The sequence below is a fragment of the Cygnus olor genome, chromosome 1 (genome assembly GCF_009769625.2).
Source record: "Cygnus olor isolate bCygOlo1 chromosome 1, bCygOlo1.pri.v2, whole genome shotgun sequence".
NCBI lineage: Eukaryota > Metazoa > Chordata > Aves > Anseriformes > Anatidae > Cygnus > Cygnus olor.
Window position 1 is genome coordinate 179,484,939 of NC_049169.1, and position 22,871 is coordinate 179,507,809.

Genomic DNA, 22,871 nt, shown 5'->3' on the forward strand with positions numbered 1-22,871 from the left:
GGCTCCCAAAGCTAGTCTTGGTATCTCATTTCAATATTATATTTTTGTAGTTATTCCTGATGTGCTCGTAATTTCCAGGTAATCCCCTCCTTGGTCCTTGCCTGCAAATAGCCTCATTTTAACTGAAACTCTTGTCTTTGTAGAGTAAAATTCTTTCTGCCTGGACTTAGCACACTGGTGACTTGCAGGACTGCCCACCCACGGGTAAAATTTTCACCTCTAGGGCCAGCAAAGTATGTTCTCCTTGATCAGTGGAAACCTCAGAAGACTGAAAGACTTTATGCAAAAATTTCCTTTTTAGATGACACATATATTTGAATTCCAGCTGCTTATTTACTATAGCATTTATATCTACTGAGATTCAGAACTTTTCTTAACTAAATAAGAAACTGCCTAGTAGATAATTTTTTGTACAGTATGGCTAAGGAACAAAACAATGTGGAGCACATGCTGGATTCTTCCTCGGATCTCCCAGAGGTTTGATGGATCTTCCTGTTACCATGCTGGGCTAGATCTCAGAGTCTGATTCTGAATATCTGAGTTATGTTAAGCTTGGAGAAAGTTGTCAAAGACCCCAACCCTGAACTCGTTCAGTGTGTCAACTTTTAGATAAAAAGTAAGTCTCATTGCCTTGTGTAGATTACCATGCAAATACAAGTCATTATAAATGCATCTATAGAGAAAGAAGGGATAGGCAAGAAGGCATCTGGACTTTGCTTTTGCAACAGAAGGCAGAACAGGGCTGTTTAGCTGTTTAGTACAGGAGATTAAAAGCCAATAGTAGATTCTGGTCCAGAGAAACCCACTCGTCCTGAACTCCAGTAAGGAGAGTCATGGTGGCTCGCAGAGCTGACCTGTTCCCCTGAGCAAGCACCATCCCTGTGTTTCCCAGGTGACACTTTAGAGGGGCACACACCCCCAGACAAGAAATATTTGTGGGGGTGATTCACTAGTGTTTTGGCACCATGTTATCACATCACGTCTGAGATGAAAAGGCACCTCCTTTTCCCTGCTCAGCCCCATGGCTCCCAGATGATGATGAGAAATGGACAGAACCACAGCATGGCTGAGGCTGTCAGGGAGCTCTGGAGGTCCCCGTCCCCAAGCCCTGCTCCAGCAGTGCCCCCCAGCGCAGGGTGCCCAGGACCCCGTCCAGGCGCCTTGTGCCGCTCTCCCAGGAGGAGACCCCACAGTCTCTCTAGAGTTTGTCAATACAATTTATATTTTTCTATGGGTCTGGTGAGGTCTCCTGGGAGCCCTCTGCCTGCCCCTTGCCCTGGTCTCCATCCCAGCTCTCCCCTCTGGGACAGTGGCATTGCATTTCAAGCGAGGTTGGCAGGACACGTGGCCCTGTGTGCCAAAATTTCTGCATGGGCTCCAGCTCTCTCTGTACATCTGCCTGTGCTTTAATCCCTGCCTCCAACCAGGGGAGGCCTGCCAGGAAGGAGAGAGGACGCTGTGTCACATTACACAGTGCCTAGAGGAAATTGTAAAGGTTTCTAATGCAACAACAGCAAACTTTTAAGACCTCCCACCCTGCAATTTATCTGCAATATTATTTACTACAACAATTTATCGTTGGGATCACCACTATCCCTGAATCTGGAAGGAGTGGAGAGTAAGGAGGTGCCTAACTAAGCATGGACAGAGGACAGGAGAAAGCTCGCCTGGGGGTGGCTGGCCAAGCAGCCTCCGAGCCCAAGGTAGCCAGATGGCATCTGCAGTCCTGCTGTCAGCTGGGATCCGGGAGGGAGCTGGCCTTAATATTCTCCTCTGGGGGACACAGGCTGTGTAACCACTTCATCCATGATGATTAGAAATGATTGGAAGTGATTGACCTTATGATAAAGAGATGAATGTTTTGTCTGAAAAATTTCAAGATGTGCCATCAGTCTCCAGCCTAGCTATCCGCAGAGGGGCAAAGTGCTCCTCACCATTACTTAAAGCTCCTTGATGGACAAACCTGTTACTGCTGCTGCTCAGCAAAACGCAGGAGAGCAGGTCAAACATCCTTTTCCCTTTCTGTGTACACAGTTAAAGTTTAAATCACATTGGTGTTTCTAAGTTCCCTGTAGCAATGGCTTAATTTCTACTTGAAAGAAGATAAAAATTTATAGTTTTCAGTGGTTTGGTGAATGTTGCTGTCTGAAAAGCAAAAGAACCTGTAAGTGGGATCAATTCCTACCACCTGTGATATACCTCTTGCTTAGCAAATCACCTTTTTGTTTTCCATGACAGGTGGCTTCCTGCAACGTTCATTGTTCAGGCCCCCAGGAGAATAGGTCTGGATATAATTGTGCTTCAACATTGAAAAAAAAAAAACCACCACAATACGTTTTTATCAGGATCTTCCCAGATCACACGTTATCAGTCTGCCTTTTTAGCTGTGAAGCTCCTGAAGGCTCCTCAGGGCTAACTTATTATACTACGTGCTAAGTACACAGTAATGCTTCATAAAAAAAAAAAGCAATAGTAGCAATAAGCGAGAAATTATGGACAGATCTTAGGTATTCCACCATCATAAGCAACTAATGTGATGGCTCCTGGAGCAGTTTAAATGACAAGATCCTCTACTATCCCAGTTTTTACACTTCTGGGCTTTTAATTATTACTTTAGATGATTAGTTAGATGCTGGTAATTTACTTAACTCTGGCATAATCCTCCACTGGACTGAACAGATATTTCTGCTGGTATCTCTCTGAGATTTCTCCGGCACTGCTGTTTGATCTTGTCTAGTTTAACATGGCATTGAGGGTAACTGTCAGATAAGTTTTTTGGTATTTTATTTTCTTTAGCAACATTTTTGCCCTGAGACAGACAACCATCCCTGTAACTCTTCTGGACTTTCTGGTCCAGAAAGTTGAGGCTCAGGCTGAGACACATTATTTTTGCTGCCTGCTGCCTCCTTAGGGCCATGGTCTGCACCTCATGACCCCAGTTCTGGCTGAATTTTTGTGTCTAGATCCCACTTTTACCCAGATCTTTGTCTTGTCTCTCCATGCCTCCTTTTGTGGTTGCTTGCAGAGGCTGCTCATCGAGCAAATGGTCAGCTTCTTATTAGATATTAAAGGAAGTAGCACTAGTGGATGGTTATTGGCGTAGATGTCCCACCATGATGTATAATTTGCAAAAAAAAAAAAATAAAAATGCAGGACGTAAAGCAATTTATCAACATGTACTGGTCTGAACTTAATGATTTGGGATACTCTGCTCTATGCTTTGCTGCTCACCTGGTGGATAATGCCCTTCACAGAGACTGAATTGCTCTTTTGTCACATCAGGCAGTGCCCTTTTCACATCTGGAAGATTGTTAGAGTTAAAGAGCAGAAGGAAAAGCAATAGATGGTATCTGCCCATATTTTCCATCTACAGGCTGCAGTGTAGGTGATATGCAAAAATTGCTAGGCTTATCTTTCTGCTAAACAACACAAATCATTGTCACCTTGACAATGTAAAAAAATGAATACATGAAATACCTTTTCAACTAAAAATAGATACTCTGCTTGCTGGAGGGACCTCCTCATGTCGTGCAGTATTATGAAAACCAGGGCTTGTTTTACCTTGGGAGCGCTCAACCCCAAACTTTGGGGCACACAGTTTTACGCATAAAGTTATGCTGCTCACTCTGTACACCCGAGACCTAAAAACACACAGTATTTTTCTCAGCGGTCTCATGGTTCAGCTCAACCTGAGGCTGTGGGGTCTCCTCCTGGGAGAGCAGCACAAGGCGCCTGGACGGGGTCCTGGGCACCCTGCGCTGGGGGGCACTGCTGGAGCGGGGCTTGGAGCCAGGGACCTCCAGAGCTCCCTGACAGCATCAGTCGTGCTGTGGTTCTGTGATTTTGTGATCCTAGCAATAACTGTCCATTTGACATTTCAAAGCTCGGGTCAAATACAAAATTGTAACGAGGGTTGCGTTCTGCCCAAAGGAAAGAAGTCTTCCCAGTGGGTGAAATTTCCTTGCAAGAGAAATACAGGACTGAATACCGTGACGTGCACGGCTCCACCTGTGATCAGCCAGAAAAGAGAGCCTTTATTGTGGTGTCTCCACCTGCTTTCAGAAAGTCATAGGAGCTTGGCAGGCTGTTTTCCACTGGTGACTCTGGAGGACAGAGGAAAAATCAGCTGACAGGTACTTCTAAATTTTGTTGCAGGTAATTAGCAATATGTTGTCTCAGCTCTGACAAAACCCGTGACTTATTAGCTGGGCTTCTGCTTAGGAATGGTGCCAATGACATGGACAGGGAAATGCATGAGGGAAGTTAATTGCAGCCCAAGTGTGCCGTAGTTTGCAATGTTCATGCTAATTGGGGCAAATGTATGGGTTTCATTTTAAAGCGGAATCCTGTGATACATTTATCTTTCCTAACATTATAAAATGCAAAATCTGGCTTTAACGAATTCTAATTCTTTAAAACACATAAACGAAGCTGTGAGTTTGCTCTGTGCAATTTTAAAAGGACTTCAAATTTCTTTTTCATGACATTTTTTCTTTACGCAACACAGTGCTACTTTAACAACACTATTTTTAATTTATAAGGTGATTAAATGCAATTACAGTGTACAAATGACAGAGTTTATAAATCCCAACATGACTCCTTGTGCACTTCTTTCCCGTTCATTTATACTGCATGCGGCTTCTGCTGTGCAGAAGTCCCTGTTCCTCTGATTAGAAATGCTCAACTAATTTCTTGGTCAATATAGGAACCCCTTTTGGCATTATGGTGTTGTAGAGATCCACTAGATCTACCAGATCTACCAGAGAGGTCTGTGTACATGAACTTTCTGCATTTTGCAACACCTCACACAGCACTTTCTGGAGAAACGTTGGCCAGGGGGTGGGACCAAGACTTCCCTCTCCAGTGGGGGAAGTACATCTTGGACTGTTGCATGTATTGCACATTGTGCTGGGTACACAACTGGCCAAAAATATAGCCTTTCAAAGAAGGAGGAATAACTTATAATAGGCACTGTACTGTTACTGCCCTTTTTTTCTTAAAACATTCCAATTACTCTGAAATGTCCTACAAAAGAGAGACTGGCTGATTATAGGGCTTATTCATTCAAAGGGAATTGATAATAGGACCAGCCTGGTCCAATTGAACTTAATGCTTCTTTTGCCAGTAGCTTCAATGAGAAGAACACAGTCCTTATGGTCTTCTAAGCAAAGACAAGTTAAAGAAATAAAGAAAAGGACAAAGAACAAATTCTGTCATCAGTACCTTGATCAACCAAGTTCCTTCCACATAGCTGTGCTAATAAAAATACAGCTTGACTGCATAAAAACTTGCCCTTAAAAATAAAACCAAGCAGAAAGAAAAGACACACGTTAATGGTGTGACCACTCCTCGTTCCTTTTTTTTTTTTTTTTGCCTATGAAGCAGAATGTTTCTTGCAAAGGAGAAGCATATAAAACGAGTGCATATGACAATTTTATGGGAAAAGAAAGCCTTCATCTTGTCCTGACAATCAGGTAACTACACAAAGAAAATGGTAAATATGTATGTAATAATAATTACATATATTACATCTCTATTTGACAATACATATGTACTGGTAGAATATATTCTCTCCCATTCAAAAATCTGCCAGGTCACTCTTGTCCCTACTTCAGAAATTTGGCCCTATGGTTCTTTATGATGTTTCTTTATCTCTGTGTTTCCAAATTTGGAGAATGTAGACAGCAGCTCAATCAGGTTCAATGGCATGAAGTTCAACGAGGAAAATGCTGGTTGCTGCAGCTGGCATGGGGTAGTGCTGGACACAGGCACAGCAGCTGGGGAGCGTTGCTCAGCCTGCAATGTACTGAGGAGGGGAAGTGCAGGGGGAGGCACCGGTCTCTGCCCCAGGAACCCATGGCAAGACGTGGGAACAGCACAGAGCTGTGCCAGGGGAAACTCAGACTGGACATTAGGAAACATTTCTTTACTGTGGGGGCAGTCAGACACTGGGACAGGTTTCTTGGAGAGGTGGCTGGTGCCCCGTGCCCATCAGTGTTCAAGAGGCATTTGGACAATGCATCAATAACATACACAGACACAGACACAGACACAGATTTCTAGGTTGGAAGAGACCTCAAGATCATCGAGTCCAACCTCCGACCTAACACTAAGCACTCCACTAAACCATATCGCTAAGCTCTACATCTAAACGTCTTTTAAAGACCTCAAGGGATGGTGACTCCACCACCTCCCTGGGCAGCCCGTTCCAATGCTTAATAACCCTTTCGGTAAAGAAGTACTTCCTAACATCCAACCTAAAACTCCCCTGTCGCAACTTTCGCCCATTCCCCCTCGTCCTGTCACCAGGCACGTGGGAGAACAGACCAATCCCCACCTCACTACAGCCTCCTTTAAGGTAACTGTAGAGAGCGATAAGGTCACCCCTGAGCCTCCTCTTCTCCAGGCTGAACAATCCCAGCTCCCTCAGCCGCTCCTCGTAAGACTTGTTCTCCAGACCCCTCACCAGCTTGGTCGCCCTTCTCTGGACTCGCTCGAGCACGTCCATGTCCTTCCTGTAGCGAGGGGCCCAAAACTGAACACAGTACTCGAGGTGCGGCCTCACCAGAGCCGAGTACAGGGGGACAATCACTTCCCTAGACCTGCTGGTCACACTGCTTCTTATACAGGCCAGGATGCTGTTGGCCTTCTTGGCCACCTGAGCACACTGCTGGCTCATATTCAGCCGACTATCAACCAATACTCCCAGGTCCTTCTCGGCCAGGCAGCTTTCCAACCACTCATCTCCCAGCCTGTAACTCTGCTTGGGGTTGTTGCGCCCCAGGTGCAGGATCCGGCACTTGCACCTGGGGCGCAACAACCCCAAGTTTAGTACTTTAGCTTTTGCTTAGCCCTGAAGTGCTCAGGCAGCTAAATTAGATGATCTTTGAAGCTCCTTTCCAATTGGACTATTCTATTCTATTCTATTCTATTCTATTCTATTCTATTCTATTCTATTCTATTCTATTCTATTCTATTCTTATTCCCATTGATTTGAGCTTTTTTTTTTTCTTCTTTTCAAAAAGGTAAAATATAGGGTTAGTAACATCTCCTTGTCAGATAGTGAAAAAAGATACAGAAGCTCAAAATGCAAGGTTTTTTAACTCATGAGAGGGAGATAACTGGTAAACTGTTGCTTTGATGGGTGAGATGTGTTCACTTTTCTGGGAGGACCAAATCAAGCAAAGGATTCTGTTACACACTAAAGACGGCAATAACTTAAATCAATAAGGAAAGTAAATATGATATTTACGTGTCTTTTTCAGAACCATCTTAAGTAATGTCTCATAACCAAAATGCATGTGCTAGTCAACTCGGAAATGTGCATAACAGCACTTGGTATTAGCTTCTTTCGGACAACTTGCACATGAAATGTTCATTTATTTATTAGTTGTCATGGTTGATCATTAGGATGGCAACAAACTCCCTAATGGCATAACTGTTGCTGACTACTGAGCTCCATATATTGTATGTCTGTAAGGTAATACAATGAAGGTGATATATTTATGAAATGATCATGAAGCCCTAATGCTGTGCTTACAAAATTTTGTGCAATCACCCTATGGTGTCATTAATGCAATTTTCTCCATGTGTTGTGTCACTGTTTTTGACAATATCTTTATGGCTTTTTTTTTTTTTTTTTTTTTTTTTTTTTTTTTTTTGTGGCACCTGCATCCACATATGGAAAAGATGCCATGGGATTGTCCCAGCCTAAAAACTACAACGTTTTCCATTGAGATCCTCCAACTGAAAAGTGCGAACAGTGTGTTCACCCTCTCAGATGACTTCACAAATATATTAAAGAAATAGAAATGTTAACAAAGAAAATGATGGTAAATACTGCTAAGAATGCAAAGACAAGTTTTCAAAAGAATAAATGCAAAGAAAGCAAATGACTACAAGATAAAGACTGTAGTGTAGCAGATATTTTAAGGTTAGCTCCGGGACTTCCAAATTTCAGTGCTCACCTCTGAATCTTTGTTAGTGGATTTTAAAGCTGTGGTAATTATTTGTAATTTAGACAAGTATATTCCATGTAATATCAAGTAGCCTTTTCCTATTCTAAACCATCCCTAAATTAGACGTGAATGAACTGGTAAATTATAAGAAAGCCATTAGGAAGAAGTGGAGGATGTGGTGGAGCCAGAAGAAGGATTCCCAGCCTGCAGCCCCTTGGCTATCTGTGCCTTCTGAAAACAGTGAAGGGACTTTCAAGCAAAGGTTGTCCTTGTCCTAAGTGCTCAGTGAGCTGAAGGAGTCCAAAGCTGTCGACAAACCACAATTCTGACGTGCTGGTAGCTATGCTCTGCAAATCCCAGCTGCTTTCCTGGCCCTTCGTGCTCTGCAGGACAGCTAGAAGTCATGCAGAGAAATTGCAGGCTGCCTGAGAAAGAAGTGTAAAGCCTCTGTGCCAGCTTAAAGCTGCACACTGCCAAAATATCAGAGGGCTGAGATGCCCTGGGCTTCTTTTATACACCTGGAGGTAACTTTTTGTACCCTGCACTTTGGAGAATGTTGCTTCATATGCAGCACGATTTTTGTGGTTTTGAAACCTCGAAAGCAATGGCAAAATTATGGAGAGTTATGTTATGGGGAGTATTTCACCAGCTTCGTCCAGCTCCAGTTTGTACTTTTTTTTCCTGCATGAAAAGTACTGAATAAATCCAAGTTGTTAGTGACTGGGGAGAGCAGAGACTGCCTGAAGGCAGTGAGCAGATATGTAGGCTGAGTGAGAAATGATAAGCAAAGAGAAAACTCAGACTAAGAGGATTTGAGCTTCATCAAACTTCACCATTAACAGAGAAACAGAGGGAAAGAAGGACTGAGGGATGATATATATAAGGGCTTAACATTCATGACTTTAACTCTTTTATGTGGCCCTTTCAAGGATTTTTAAAGGAGAGAACGCTGATTTTTGGCCTCCTGCAGAGCAGTACATTTCCTAGGCCCACTTAGCACTCAGAGGTGTGTTACCTGTATTTTTCAGCATAGGCTCTCTTCGCAAATCTATAGATCCCATCTAAACACTATTGAATGCATTTCAGTCTAATTTTTTCAAGGAAGGGAAAATGCTTGGGCTTTTTACACCTGTTCTCACTAATGACCTCTGTGCTTTAAAACAAATGGAATAATTTTCAGGGTCTAATGGGCTTTTGCCTTCAACAGCTACAAATAATCTAATTACCTAGCCACTCTGGGTACTGGATGATTTAAGAATTAAAGACACGATTAGAATCTGTTGCAGTAATTATAATCCATTTTAAGCCAATTGCCTGTGGCATTACATGGTCTAGTGAAAGAAAGGCTGCTGGCTAAATGCTCTTCTTCCACCAAATGCAAAAACAAAAGTTAGTACAATATTTATTTTTTTAACAAAGAAAATCAAGATTGCAGAAGTCAAGTAAATCACATAACCTGTCATTTTTTTATGCTATTTATTTTTTAAATACTTCCCACATCATTGAAGCTGACGGAAGACCACCAATTGACTGGTCCTGAAGACTAACAGCATGGTAGGACTTACTAAGTTGGGAACTGAGAACAAGGCAGAAAACATTACGAAACAAGATGAATTCATGATTTGTCCATGCCTTGAATATTACAGTCTGGCCACCTGTGTCTCAAAGAGGACTCAGAAGCACTAGATGAGATTCAGAGAGGTTCCCAGGGCACCAGCTAGGCTGCAAACTGCAGGAGCAAGGGGCAGCCAAAGGGTATCTGAACTGAGGCTGGAGGGCAAAACCTTGAGAAGCTCCCACCTTTGTGAAGTTGTCACTGAAATTGCAGCTACACTGTGCTGGGGAGAACGTGCTGTGCCTGGCACTGGCTCTGCCTGTGCTAGCTGTACCCATGTGAAGGTGCAAAGAGTTAAGTAATTTACAGCACTGCCACTCTAAGTAGCACTGAGAGCCTGCAGATTGGTAAATGATACCTAGAGCACCTCTTTGTTCAGAAACCATTTCCTATTAGCAAATGACGTGTAAAGCACCTCATTCTTCAGAAACCATTTCCCATCTATTCTGAGTCGGACTAGGGTGGACCAGGACAGGGTCAATGACTGACTGACAGTAAGTTGCACGGGAGACCTGGCATCTAGCAAGTTTGCTCATAACACCAGCATTTTTCTTTACTTTATTTAGCAACATGCCATGGTGCAATCTCAGTACAGATAGCCAGTGGGCCACTCAGGAGCTCCTTTGTAACTTGCTGTGTGTTTGCACACCTGCACACCTCAATGTTCTTTTTTGAGTTCATTTGCATCTATTTAACCCACATGCTATGTTGATGATATGTGAATGAGATGGAGTTTTCCCTGTCAGTCCAACTATCTTTCTAACATCCCCCGTTGCCTTACACGTGTCCTTATCCAGCCACAGTAAGGCTGACTCCATCCTCCTCATTCATGCCACACTTGTGTGCTTTCCATTAAAGCCAGGAGTTGCAATTTTCAGATTTATATAAATAGGGACTGTGTTGCTGTCACTTGCCACAGTGATAACAAATAAAATCTGTGTTTTAGCTGATCACTGTTAGAGGAAAATCCTCTAGAGAGCAGAAAAGGTGTTTTAAAGTGGTAAGTTATTACCAGCTATTACTGCAAAGAATGTTCCTAACTTTTGAAATTAAATATCAATATATCAAGCAACTAAACCCACCTACTAGAGTACATGAACCATATTCTAGACAATAGGTCCTAAATTATAGATTATTCTGAATTCGTTTTAATAGTGACCTAGTTCAGACACTCTGACAGCGAGTCACTGTCTACAAAAAGATGCTGAGGTACGTGGAGCACTAGTTTGCTCACTCTGATCCTTCTGTGAATTTATTAGCGTTTAAAAAGCACAGTAGTTTCACGCACGCTAAGAACAGGCAGCGCACACAAATACAAACACAGTACAGATAAACTTAATGAACACTTTTTTATGTTATAGAAAGAATGTTTATGTTTAGCAGTGTCCAAGATTGGAAGAAAGTGAACAGAGAAATTAATGTGTTTTCTACTGGATTGGTAAAAAAGGAGGCTGTAGAGATAGAAGATATGGTTCGTCTTATCTAAATGAAGATGTCTACATCTGAGTGAGTTTCTCTAGGCTTTCTGTATAGTTAACAGAGGGCTAATTAATTTTAAGGTGGAGCCCACCTGGTTTGTGCTGGACACCTACATCTGATCAGCTGGATGCACCACATCCAGAGCCACATGTGATGCTGTTGGACCTTGCCAGGTCTGCGGTACCTTGGAGGATGCAGAACTGCCCTCTTGTTGAGAGAGGGCTCTTGCCATCTCTTGCTGTGCTGCAGAACATGCAGCTATTTTAAGCCATAAATATCCTGGAGTGTTTTTTCTCAGGCAGGGCTGAAGGGAGGCCAGGAGACAATTCAGAGTGGCAGGCAGGTGGCAGTGTAAGGCATTATCTCCTTCCCTGGTAATGGATTACAGTAACCACTTACACTAATTTATATTAGTCAGGGAAGTGGCTAATTACTTTTGATTGCTGGCAACATTCCTCTATTCCAGAGCAAGGGAGTGAATTTTTCCTGCTTCTGAATAAGCGAGCTGCCAGTGCTTAGGGAGCTCTACAGAAACGGATGAGCCGAAAGCGAGTTGTGCTTTCAGCCTGCTTGAGAACCTCTGTTCAACTTGCAGACAAAATGCCCTGATACCGTGATGGTATCAGACACCAAACCCTTTCTATCTCCCATGCCTTGAAGCAGCTCCGGACCAAGGGCACTGCTACCATGTAAAGGAGCAAGTGACACTGCCACGTCTGGTTTCAAGCCTCTGGGTTATAGCAGTGCAAAGAGAGATTCATCTGGTGAGTCATTCACGGCACATATTTAAGGCTGCAACTCTGGACTTTCCTGTGGGAAACATCTCTGGTTTATGGGGTATGCAGAGCAGTAATGCCTCCTAATCGGGATGGCGTAAATATCCCACCCTGTGAACCAAGAAAGCCAGAAAAGATCTGCCTGTATGAAACAACTCTGAGCAAATTACCCTAATGAGAAGCTGGGAACAACTGATTTACGTAAAATGGGGAAACCTTCTTTTAAGTCAAGATTGTATTTTTCTTTTCAGATGTTAAGGTAGTGATGGATAATCAATATGGGAAATAAACACATCCGTAAAGGAAACCTGATCTCAATAGACCTACTGCTGATGTGTATCCTTTCTGTGACAGTGCTGCTCAGCTTCTCCTCCTTTTCCTGTTGTCACTGTTGATTGTCTATTGCTTAATTACTACATTATAGCACTTCTTTGACTGTGGCAAGCAAAATATTTCAGGCAGAGAATACAGTTTTAGACTGTAATATATATGTCAAATCCTCTCAAAAGCTCGAAATCTGCAATTGCATGCTGAAATATTTCTTCACTTACCAACTGATATGGTCCAAACAGCGATTATTTTTGCAAAAGCTTTCGTTCTTGAGTTAAACCGGCTGTGGTGGATGGGGTTTCGAATAGCAATATAGCGGTCCAGTGAGATGGCACAGAGGTGCATGATGGAGGCAGTGGAGAAAAGCACATCCAAGTAGATCCAAATGGCACAGAGCTTCGTAGGTAGAGGCCACATGTAGCCTGTAAAAGAGAAAGCTGACATCAGCTATGAACGTGACATATTTGTGCTTTTGTTGTGATGCATTTGTCTTACTGCATATATACTTCTAAGAAGAGCTGGTAGTGAGTGATGCCTTCAGTAGAAGCTGCCTGACAATTTCTGTTTTAAGAAACCTTTTTTTTTTTTTTTTTTTTTTTTTTCCATTTACTTGTAACCTTTTAAATCTGTAACTTTTGGGGATAGCTCTGCTTTTTTTTTTTTTTTTTTTTTTTTTTTTTTTTTTTTTTTTTCCAGGCTACATGCTGGGTATGTATTTATTTTTTTAATTCTACGTGAATAATGCTTGATGTTGTAATCAACCATTTCTGGCAGCAAATCTGTGGAAAGGGAAGGAATTTTGTCACTGTAAATGTGGGAAGGAATTTTGTCACTGTAAATGTGGAATTTCTGAATTTTCTTTTAAGGTTTTTCTTTGGTGTGCTTAATGTATTATTAACACCTGCTGATCTGCAATGCCTAAATTCTGAAACTGAAACTTCAGGTTTACTAACAGCTAGAGAAGTATATGTGTTTAGTTGCATATCAGTGATATTTGTATCACCTATCTTTACACATATCTTCCACATATTTAATAAGGGCATTCCCTATATCATCAATGAACATGATAGGCTCCCCCAGAGAGAGCAATCCCAAGTAAATGCATTATTGTTTACCAATATCCAGCCTACATCTTCTCTGCTGCAAATTAAGCCTTTCTTTTTGCTTGTTCTTTCCAATGGCAATGAAGAATAATTGATTACTGTCCTTTCTGAAAGCTATTGGAAGATGGCTATCGTGTCTTGTCTAGCCTTTTCTTTCTCTCCTCCAGACTAAGCAAAGCCAATTCCTTTATCTTCTGCTTGCAGATGATGTTTTCAGAACTTTTGTACTTCTTGTTTCTCTGCCCTGGAATCTATTTAATTTATCTTGGTTATATTGCAGTGACCAACACTGGACTCTGTGGTGTTGCAAAGGCCTCCCGACTGCTAAGTGAAATGCAAGATTGCTTCACGGGTCTTGCAGAGAATGTCCTTACTTATGCAACCTGGAATGATGAGGGCCTTTTGTATAAAACACATCATGCTATTGATGCACGCTTAGCTTATGATTCATTTTGACAGCCAGATCTCATTCAATATTCCTGAAGTCTGGACTAATTTCCCCAACAGTAGTTGGTCTGGTATCTTTTTCCTAAGCAGATATCTTTGCATTTATCCTCAGTGAATTTCATTTATTCATTTTAGACTGTCTCTTCAGGGGTCCAGATCATTGTTGATGATTCTGATCTGTCCCTCTCAGTGCTTGTAACCTCTCCCAGCTTGGGACTTTTGGAAAACCATGCAAGCTCATACTCTTTCCAAATTTTTAAGAGCAGTATCGAGCTGACCCAAGCTAAGCAGAGCCCTGCAGGACTCTCATTCAAAGGTCCCTCTAATCCTGCAGGGAACCACTAATAACTCTTCTTGGGGCAAGTTTTACAGTTAACCTTGCCCATATCTTGTGGTGATTTAATTTTGAGCATATTACTCGAGCTGCCCATAACAGTTCTGCATGGGGCAATGCCAAAGCTGGTGTTGTGAGAATATGTTAGTGTTTCAGGGAGTGCCTGGCTCATTTGGAGATACAGTACAGCCAAAATTGCAACAGTAGGAACAAAGGCAAAGGAGTTAGGTCTGTCCCTAATTAAATGTAGCCTCCATAAGCACTATTTCCTGATGCTCTTGGACTTCTGTAATATGACTGACCCTGACAAGCTGTACGGTATTTATGGATATGTTTTATATTTTTCTTGGTTTTTAAAAGGGGAATCTAGTCTCTGTGAAGGCTGTCTAGTCTTAATCTAGTCTTAAGTGAAGGCTGGCTTTCAGGGTTATATCTTCCTAGCAGCCTCTGTCTGCCAGGCCAGGCCAGTTTACAGAGGGAAAAGGCATAAACTACTTCTGCACTTGACACCATGCATCTGTTCTCTGTGGGAACACATTTGTCATAGCCTTCTAGACCTCTTGTCCTTGCTCTACCTGGATGGGGAAAGGAAAACAGCACCCCTCAGATAAACCACTTTGGAGACTATGGGACCATGAAATGGGAAGGTAGATGAGAGGAGCCAGCTGTGGGTGAAATAGAAGTCAGGAAGGGTGTAGATATAACATCCTCCAGGCTGGCCCAAGGACATGGTAAGTGGCATGTGGAATGGGGCACCTCTTCCTTGTGCTGTGCTCTGGTCACTGTCTAATGCAACCCTCCATATATCCAGGGGAAAACAAGAACAAACAACAACAAAAACACGACAACAACAACAAAAATATGGCTGCAATTTGAAGTTTGGGTAGGGAGGAAAAGGTCCAAGGACTTGTGTGGTCCATGAGAGCTCATGAGGTGCAGGAGCTCACATGAGGGAGTCTCATCCAAATGACAGGCAAGTGATGTTTTTGCATCTGTACGTTTTCAGGTTGAGAGGCTGAGAGGGAGAGGGCACATGGGCAGTGTGGGCAGGACACCCCAATGGGAATGGCCCATACTAGTGGAAAGGCTCTAGAGAAGGAAATCATCTCTCTTTGAAGCAAAAAATTCACAATTCACCTTCTAGGGGCCAAGGGATAGGTGGTGGAGCACGCTCATCGCATGATGCTTGTTGCAAAGGTCCCCTGTTCAGACTCGGGATTATCAGCATGGGTGGCATAAAGTCATCTAGGTTGGAAAGGACCTTCAAGACCATCAAGCCCAACCACCAACCTGACCTACTGAGTCCCATCACTAAACCATGTCCCTAGGCACTACGTCCACATGTCTCTCAAATACCTCTGGGGATGGGGACCCCACCATTTCTCTGGGCAGCCCCTTCTGATTCCTGACCCCCCTCTCCATGAAGAAATTCTTCCCGATGTGCCGTCTGAACCTCCCCATGCAAAACTTATCGCTTGTCACCATGCGATGACACTGGGCTGATGCTGCCGGGGCGCTCCCCCCGCGCCGCCTCCAGGGGGTGGCGGAGCTTTGTGCCCGAGAATACGGCGGTTCCCCCTCCAAATCCCCCCTCCAGCCCTTCGGGTTTCGCTCCCCTCCTTCCTCGGCAGCAGAGCCCGGCCAGCAGGAGTCCCTGTTGCTTGTCTCAGGGAAGCAGGCAGGGTTTTTGCTCAGCTCAGGCACCGGACGGTTTCTGCCCAGCTTTACGCCGGCTCCCCCACCACGGAGGTAATTGTGCCGTTAATGCGATAAATCACAACGCTGCACCCTCACCGATGCCTAACACCGTTTTGGGGTGCAATCTGTGTAGAAACGCTGAAATCGTTTTTCTGGATGAAACCTCTCGTAAGTTACAGGCTCACGCTCAGAGCTACACTCCCGAAATCGTGCAGCTAGAGAAATCTTTGCAAACAACCTCACTTTCCTCCTGACATTGTCTGGCTTCTCCTTCAGCTGCAGCCACTCAGTTGTGGCACTGGAAAATGCATTTCTCAAAGTTTAGGGGTGATAACAGCCTGGCAGTATTTGTACCGAACACACAGGCTGCTGCTTTTTCCTACGTGAGCTGTGCTGCATTTTGTGAAAATTTTGTGCATTTTGGTGAAAACGAGAAGAAAAGTCTGCTATTAGTCACCTACATGGGTATGAACTGTGAGTCATAATCCACTTAATTCTTAAATAACTTCTCTTAAGAAATCATAGCCGATATTTAGCTTTGCTTCTGTAAATGTTACTAAAAAATAGGCAGAATTAACTCCCATCCATTTTTTTTTTTAACTCCCACAATATTTATTGCAGCCTTTGCCAGCAAGTGGAGGTCTGAGCAGGATGTTGGTGTTAAGAGAATTACTAGAGTTTGAATTACTTCATTAAAAAAAAATAAAGGGGTTACCAACTTTTAATCTAAAGCTAGTCATTAGTGCTTCTGTGCATATTTTCAGAGCAAAGTAACTGGCAGGACCATAAATACTCATCAGAAAAACTGGAAATTATAAGCCATGGGGAAAAATGAAAGAATAAGGAGAACAAAGCATCTTCATACACATTTTGAGACAATTCCATCAGCAAATGAGTAGTAAATTAATGATCTGGGCTGAGTTTAAAATGTCTATAACTAGATATATAAAGTGGGAAAAGGTATTTCACCTATTCTTACGTCCTTTAACCATTTACACGTATTTCATCTTGCATGGAGTAATTGCAGTTTCTTTGTGCTAAGAGACTGAAATAAGAACAACAACAACTTGTGCATGCAATGTTTAAAGCTTCTCTATACATGCAGCAGATTACACAGCTAATACTCACCGTACAGTATGGTTAACATTGACACAGGCATGACAAGAAAACCCAGCAGCATATCAGCTATTGCAAGTGACATTAGAAAATAGTTAGTGGCATTCTGCAGCTTTTTCTCCAGTGACACAGCCATGATGACAAGAATATTTCCAGCAATGGTTAAAACAATCACTATCACTGTCAGCAAAGCTGGCCAGTTTTTCTGTGAAAGCTGAAACAGGGAAGAGTAGCATGGTGGACTCATGTTACTTTCACACGAAAGATTAGTTAGGTTTTCGGAGTCCGCAGTCAAGTTAAAGAGATGTGTTATATTAATCTCTCCAGGTCCGTAAACGTTTCTGTAGAGTCTTCTCTCATGATTTATTTGTATTAAGGAGTTTGCGGTTGGGTTCACAGAGCTCTCCTCATCACAAAGAATATCCATTGCTAAGTCCAAAACCGGTGAGATAAATAGTGAAAAATAGGAAATTATCACCCTTTGTCACCATCAGGCTTTATATTCCTCAGATGTCCGTGTCCAAAGTTGATGGAGCACAATCTTTTGTCGACTGCGTTTTTGCCAGTAGCATGATGTAGAAAAACATACCAGAATTACTCCGAATGCTGAAATGTTTTGTTTTCTGTTCCATAGGAAGTCCAGTGTTGGCACACATTGAAAATCCAGCTGAACAGCAAAGCCAGACTGGAGGCTAGAGACTGTGGACTTGAGGCTTGAGAGAGCAAAAATGTTGTAGAAATAAAAGAGAAAAAAACTTTTGCAACCACTAGGACTCCCCTCTGGAGCTACATCTTATTGCTATTGGTAACTGTAATCACACAATTTTAAACACGGCAGTATTAAAATAGCTTGCCATACAAAACAGCAGAGCTCTTGCTTCCCTATTAAGAAAGTTGATTAAAGATTCCATCCAGCATCTTTCTCCTGAAATAATTAGATATGCTCTTATTTATAGTACATCTTCCATAATATGGCTGATAGTCTCTGACTTCTGTTGTATTTCAGTATCATGTTCAGGCTCATATCAGAGATCCCACATTCTGCTCCGTGTTGGTTTTTGTAGCTAATTGTGCCTTTTGGCCCAGCCTGGCTTCATAACGAAAATTAAACAACTAGATACTATGATTAAAAAAAAAAAAAGAAATTAAGGAAGACTTACATTGCACTTCAGAGCCCATGCGCAAACTGCGTTTAGGTTTGCTTTGTACCCTGTTTGACTGTATCCTTCACTGTATTTAGCCAGTTTGGGGTCCTTTTTCTTCAGCGTCCTCCGAAATGGTGGTATTTGGAATAGGGTGTTGGGTTTTTTTTTGTTGGTGGTGGTTTTTTTACTTCGAAACTGCACACTTCAGTGAAGCTAGTTCCCGTGCTGCGAGGCTTGCTCTTTTCTTCTGAGAGATAGGCTGCTTGCTGGCTCTTTCCTTGTGCATTTCCCCCGCCCCAGGGCAAGCTATATTTAAAATAATAATAATATCAGAGCCCTTCACAAAGTGACACAAAAGAAAGCACACGCACACACACATGAGCAAAAGCAGCCTGCACGGAGGAATTACTGATTTCCACAGGAACGGAATTTCTTGCTCACTGCCTTGTTCGGTTTGTCAGACCTCCCACTATCCGGATGTCATAAACTGCAAGGTAGCAACGGCAGGGGAGGGCAGACCAAACAGGGTCTTTTTCTGGTAAACCAGCAGCGTTTTCTTTGCATGTTGTGGAGGTCCTAGGCTTGGGTCTTTTTCAGCGCACACTTCCCATTTGCGGAGGGTTGCAAACACAGCTGCATGCAATTACAGTGTTTTACAGGATGCAGGCTTAAAAGAGACGAAATCTAAGGCTCGCAGTGGTAGTTACTAGTGAAAAAATATAAGTGTGAGGCTTTTTCCATGTAGAGAGGAAATCATGCCATCCTTAAAAGGAAGAAATAATGATCAATCCCTGCAGTTTTAACTCCAAGTCTGTGCTGGCACATTAATCAAACTGGCAGCAGATATTTATAAAAATTTGAAGTCACCCTGATGTCACTCCCATTTGTCAGGAGGTGGATGCTACAGTTAACCCCAGAAGCCTGTCCCAAGGAAGTGTCCCAAATGAAGCAGTTCAGTAAGGCAAAATGGTAAACAGCAGAGAGGGAGACAAAACAGCCCCCCCCCAGCTTCCTCTGCTGCCAGAACATGAACGAAGAAGTAGACAGCTCTTAAATTTTCCACACAACACAAAAGCTTCTCCCAAATTCACTGGGACTTACCGTTGCCCAAAATTGAGCTGAGGGGTTCAGCGTGTGCTCCCGTAGCCCAGCTCTACGTGCAGCATCCCTAACCCCACTGAGGGTCCCAGGAGGCTGCAAGCGTATGGAGACTTGTCGCAGCTCAACTGGCATGTGCTGATCTTTTCAGGGGTCAAAACTTTATTAAAGGAAGTCTCAGAGCGCACACCAAAGTCCTTCCCTATCTATAAGGCACTTTTGCAGTAAAGCCTTCCATACTGAAATTGCTCTGGGGGTGGTTTAGCTACCAGCTATGCCCCTTCCGACAGCTATCATAGCAGGACAGAGCAGCCAGGAGGCAGCTCCTACACGGGAATCAGAAATGAATCATCCCAGAACTGAAGTTTCCCAGTCCCACAGCTGAGCCCAAGAGACTGACTGCCAGGCAACAAAGCTGGTAAAGAAGGCTGATAATGCTGAGTTTAGCAAGAAATGTTTCAGCCCTGGCAGTGCCATCTGAGAGCCTGGAGAGGCCCTTTACTTCTCTCCTTCAACATGATAACTGAATTGAGTTACCATGTTCACCAAGTAAATTCAGCATCTCTGCTCGAGAGGGTTTGGCAGCTGTCCCCAAGAAGATGCCCTCAATGTGAGAGTGCAGACATGCTGCAGATATTGTGCTCCATTATTGCTGAACATCACTACTTCAAAAATGGTTGCAAGACCCCCAGGCTAGTGCTAGGTATAATCCTTTTGTAAGGAGATGAGGAGTCCTGTTATTTCTTTAGATGGCTCCCTCCAAGCTCAAACGAGCCTTTAACGTAACAGCCATGGGTGGGAAATACTTTCTGCCAGGTCAATACCTAAATTGTGGGTCAGAGGCTGGTTATGCCAGCAAAGCCCAGGCAGATCTGTGCACCTTTCTCCCTCTCCAAGATTGGGATGGAGATTTAGGACCTGGTCTTCCACTTTCTTGCATGAATACTCTAAGAAATAGGCTGTGTGTAAAAGGTTTGTGAATCCTGAATTCACATCTGCAGCTCCCTGTCGGCCTGAAGCAGATGCCTAAAGTGTAGAAAGAGGCAGAACTTTGTCACCTTCCTGTTCCATCCACATCAAGTAGCTTCATTTACCCCTTTGCTGTGGTGGGGTGACTCACTCAGACACTTCCTCCTTCCTTGGATCCGAAGTCTTATTCAGGAATGTGGCTTAACTCTGGACATCAGGAATATAAAAAGTAAGTGTGAGAAAGCTGAACGTTGCTATGCCTAAGACCTGTGCAGACACAGTCATAAGCTCTTCAGGTAGGTACTGCATTGTCTCCTTTGGCTGTAGACAGACACATCACGATACCATCTGGGTACCTTCTGAATGCTCTTCCATCCTATTTGTCAGATGTAAAACTGAGGCACAGTCAGATGAAATGCCCTTCCTTGCATGTGAAGCATGGATGAATCAGAAAATGCTTTTATATAGCTCAGTATGTCAAAAACAAACCCATGATCCTACCATGTCCCTAGTAAAGGATGTTGGATGTGCTACTGAGCAGAAGCATATTGTATTATTTACCTCAGAATCTTTATTACTACATCCCTGCCCCAACCTGAAAATAGCTTCCCTTCCATTTAGTATCATTATATGCATCAAGCAATACAAAAGCATCCAACCTTTTTGTGCTGAACCCAGTGAAAGGAGGGGACCTAGTCTTCTACATGTGCTCTTATCTCCTTACAGAATTGAACACGTGCTCTGTGTTGAAACAGCAGAGAAACACAGCTCCTATATTATTTGCAATGTCTAAAGCCACTGTTGATTGTTGTTTTTCCTAAAGGTGAATAGTTGTGGAAAACTGTGGGTCCTGTGACTTTCCATTTTTTAAACAAGCAAACTTGCACTCTGATAGCAACAGAGCCTCACATACTGTGCCCTGCAGTCCCAGGCAGTGTGTCTGCATTGAAAACAAAGACAGCTGCAGTCTGTCCAAATTAAGTGAAATCTTAGCTTAAAATGGTGATAATATGCTCTGCAGCTAGACATAAAGCACTATTCAGAAACAAAGCTGGCACTGGAATATATTGCTTTTCACTTTCTGGAAGACACCAATGTATCAGATTCAGAAGAGTCCCTCCTCTGTACCCTAGTACTGCTTGGAAATATTGTAGGACATTAATGTGTCCACTTGGGCAGGGTTTTTATGATTGGTGCGGTGCACATTACTGCTTTTCAATAACTTCATCTGATAGAGGAAAAGTAAAACAAACAAAAAAACCCAGCTCATTTACATAACTCAAACTTAGTGTTCTCAAGATAATTCCAGGCCTCTGAGTTTGTCCTTGCCTTCCTTGATGTTTTGAGTGGATTGTGTAATCAGTAAATGTATAAACTGCTGAGGTTAATTGTTCACTCTGACATCTAAAAGTCAGGCAAGGGGAAAGTGAATAATTTTTGTTGTGGTTGAACCTGCTGTTGGTACCTCTGTTTATATTTTCAGGGGTTTGCTGGAGCGGTTCATACTGTGATGCCTGGAGATGTGAATCAGAGCCTAGTTATTACAAACCAGGACACATAACTAAACAGTGCTGCTTTTTTTGTCTTACGCTCCGTAGTTGAACACATTCTGGATCTCTTGACCTTCTTGACCCATACTGTTGCAGTGGGGTCAGAAATGGTTGTCATGACCTTTCCGAAAACTACACCCAATCAACATCCCTCATCCTTGCTGTCCACAGGTGAAGATCCCAGGCAAGTTGGGTACTGTGGCACCAGCACCCCCCGTCCTCTTTATGGGCTACAGGTCCTGAGGGCTGAAAACCTGCAGTGAGTAAGTTGGTGGTTTGCTGTGGGGGTCTTTGCTGTAAAATTGATTGTCTGTATTGACTAGGTCTGGAGTATTTGTGATGACAACACTTTTGAATGAGAACTAGATACCAGAAGTTATAATTAGTATGCATTTCGTAGTTAACAAATATATATATCAAATATACACAAAAATAACAAACTTTCTAAACTTTCATGTCTATGCCCTCACACAATTGTTATCATCAGTCGCTATTCAATCCCAGGTGAAGCTGTGGTTTATCTCTTACTTTCAAATCCTCACTGTCTCATGCATCCATGAATTTTGGATGGATGTACAGTGTTCCTAGTGATTTGTGGCATGCCCTCCTTTCTCACTGCATGTTATTCTTTCAGGATCTCCAAGCTCCTCTGCATATTTACAGACCCAACAAGGAGGTAAATGTGAGAGAGAAACTGCAGTACTTCATGGCACATCTTTTATCTGTCCAAAGATTTGCACTGGGATCAGTATCATCGCACCTGATGCCACTTCTAGGCTGATGTGATTTCAGTGGAGCTTAATGAAGTTGCTGTGTTATAAAACTGATGTGGTGATTTGGGGGCTGTAAATCACAGCTGAAAAAAACAATCTCTCTTGTGAAATGTTGACTATTTAAATATTTTTTCCCTATCAAATCTTTTTCACAGGAGGAAAAGTTCTGAAGAACTTCACCTTGGAAGTATCCAAACATTTTTACTTCAGTATTTTTGAACTAAATGTAGCATTTTAATATTGCTGAATTAAAAATGTTTTCTTGTGAGCCAGCTAACTGGCTGTGATGCAAATTGTCTTATTCCCTTATTCTCCTGGACAATTTATATCCACCATAACAGCAAGCCCAAAGGCAGTTTCACGTTGAACTGAGTCAAAATCAAATATTTTTGTTCAGTTAAAAAATAAAGTGAAACATTTGATTTGGGTTAAGTGAATGTAGTGGAGGAAACATTTTGTTTTGATTTTCCCAAAGGAAAA

General features: G+C 42.7%; 1 protein-coding gene across 2 annotated transcripts in view; it reads right to left on the reverse strand.

The window, feature by feature from the left end:
* HTR2A (5-hydroxytryptamine receptor 2A) overlaps positions 1 to 19,460 on the reverse strand; it is a 28,305-nt gene extending 8,845 nt beyond the window's left edge. The window contains exons 1-3 of one of the 2 annotated variants that reach the window (XM_040542033.1): positions 19,103 to 19,460; positions 16,869 to 18,307; positions 12,380 to 12,580 (exon numbers count right to left, since the gene is read on the reverse strand). In XM_040542033.1, the coding sequence (XP_040397967.1) occupies positions 12,380 to 12,580; positions 16,869 to 17,283 (616 nt within the window). In that variant the 5' untranslated portion in view covers positions 17,284 to 18,307; positions 19,103 to 19,460. Of the gene's footprint in view, positions 1 to 12,379; positions 12,581 to 16,868; positions 18,765 to 19,102 lie in introns of both variants that reach the window. The other variant, XM_040542026.1, reaches the window with a different exon arrangement.
* Between the last annotated feature and the right edge of the window lie 3,411 nt (positions 19,461 to 22,871).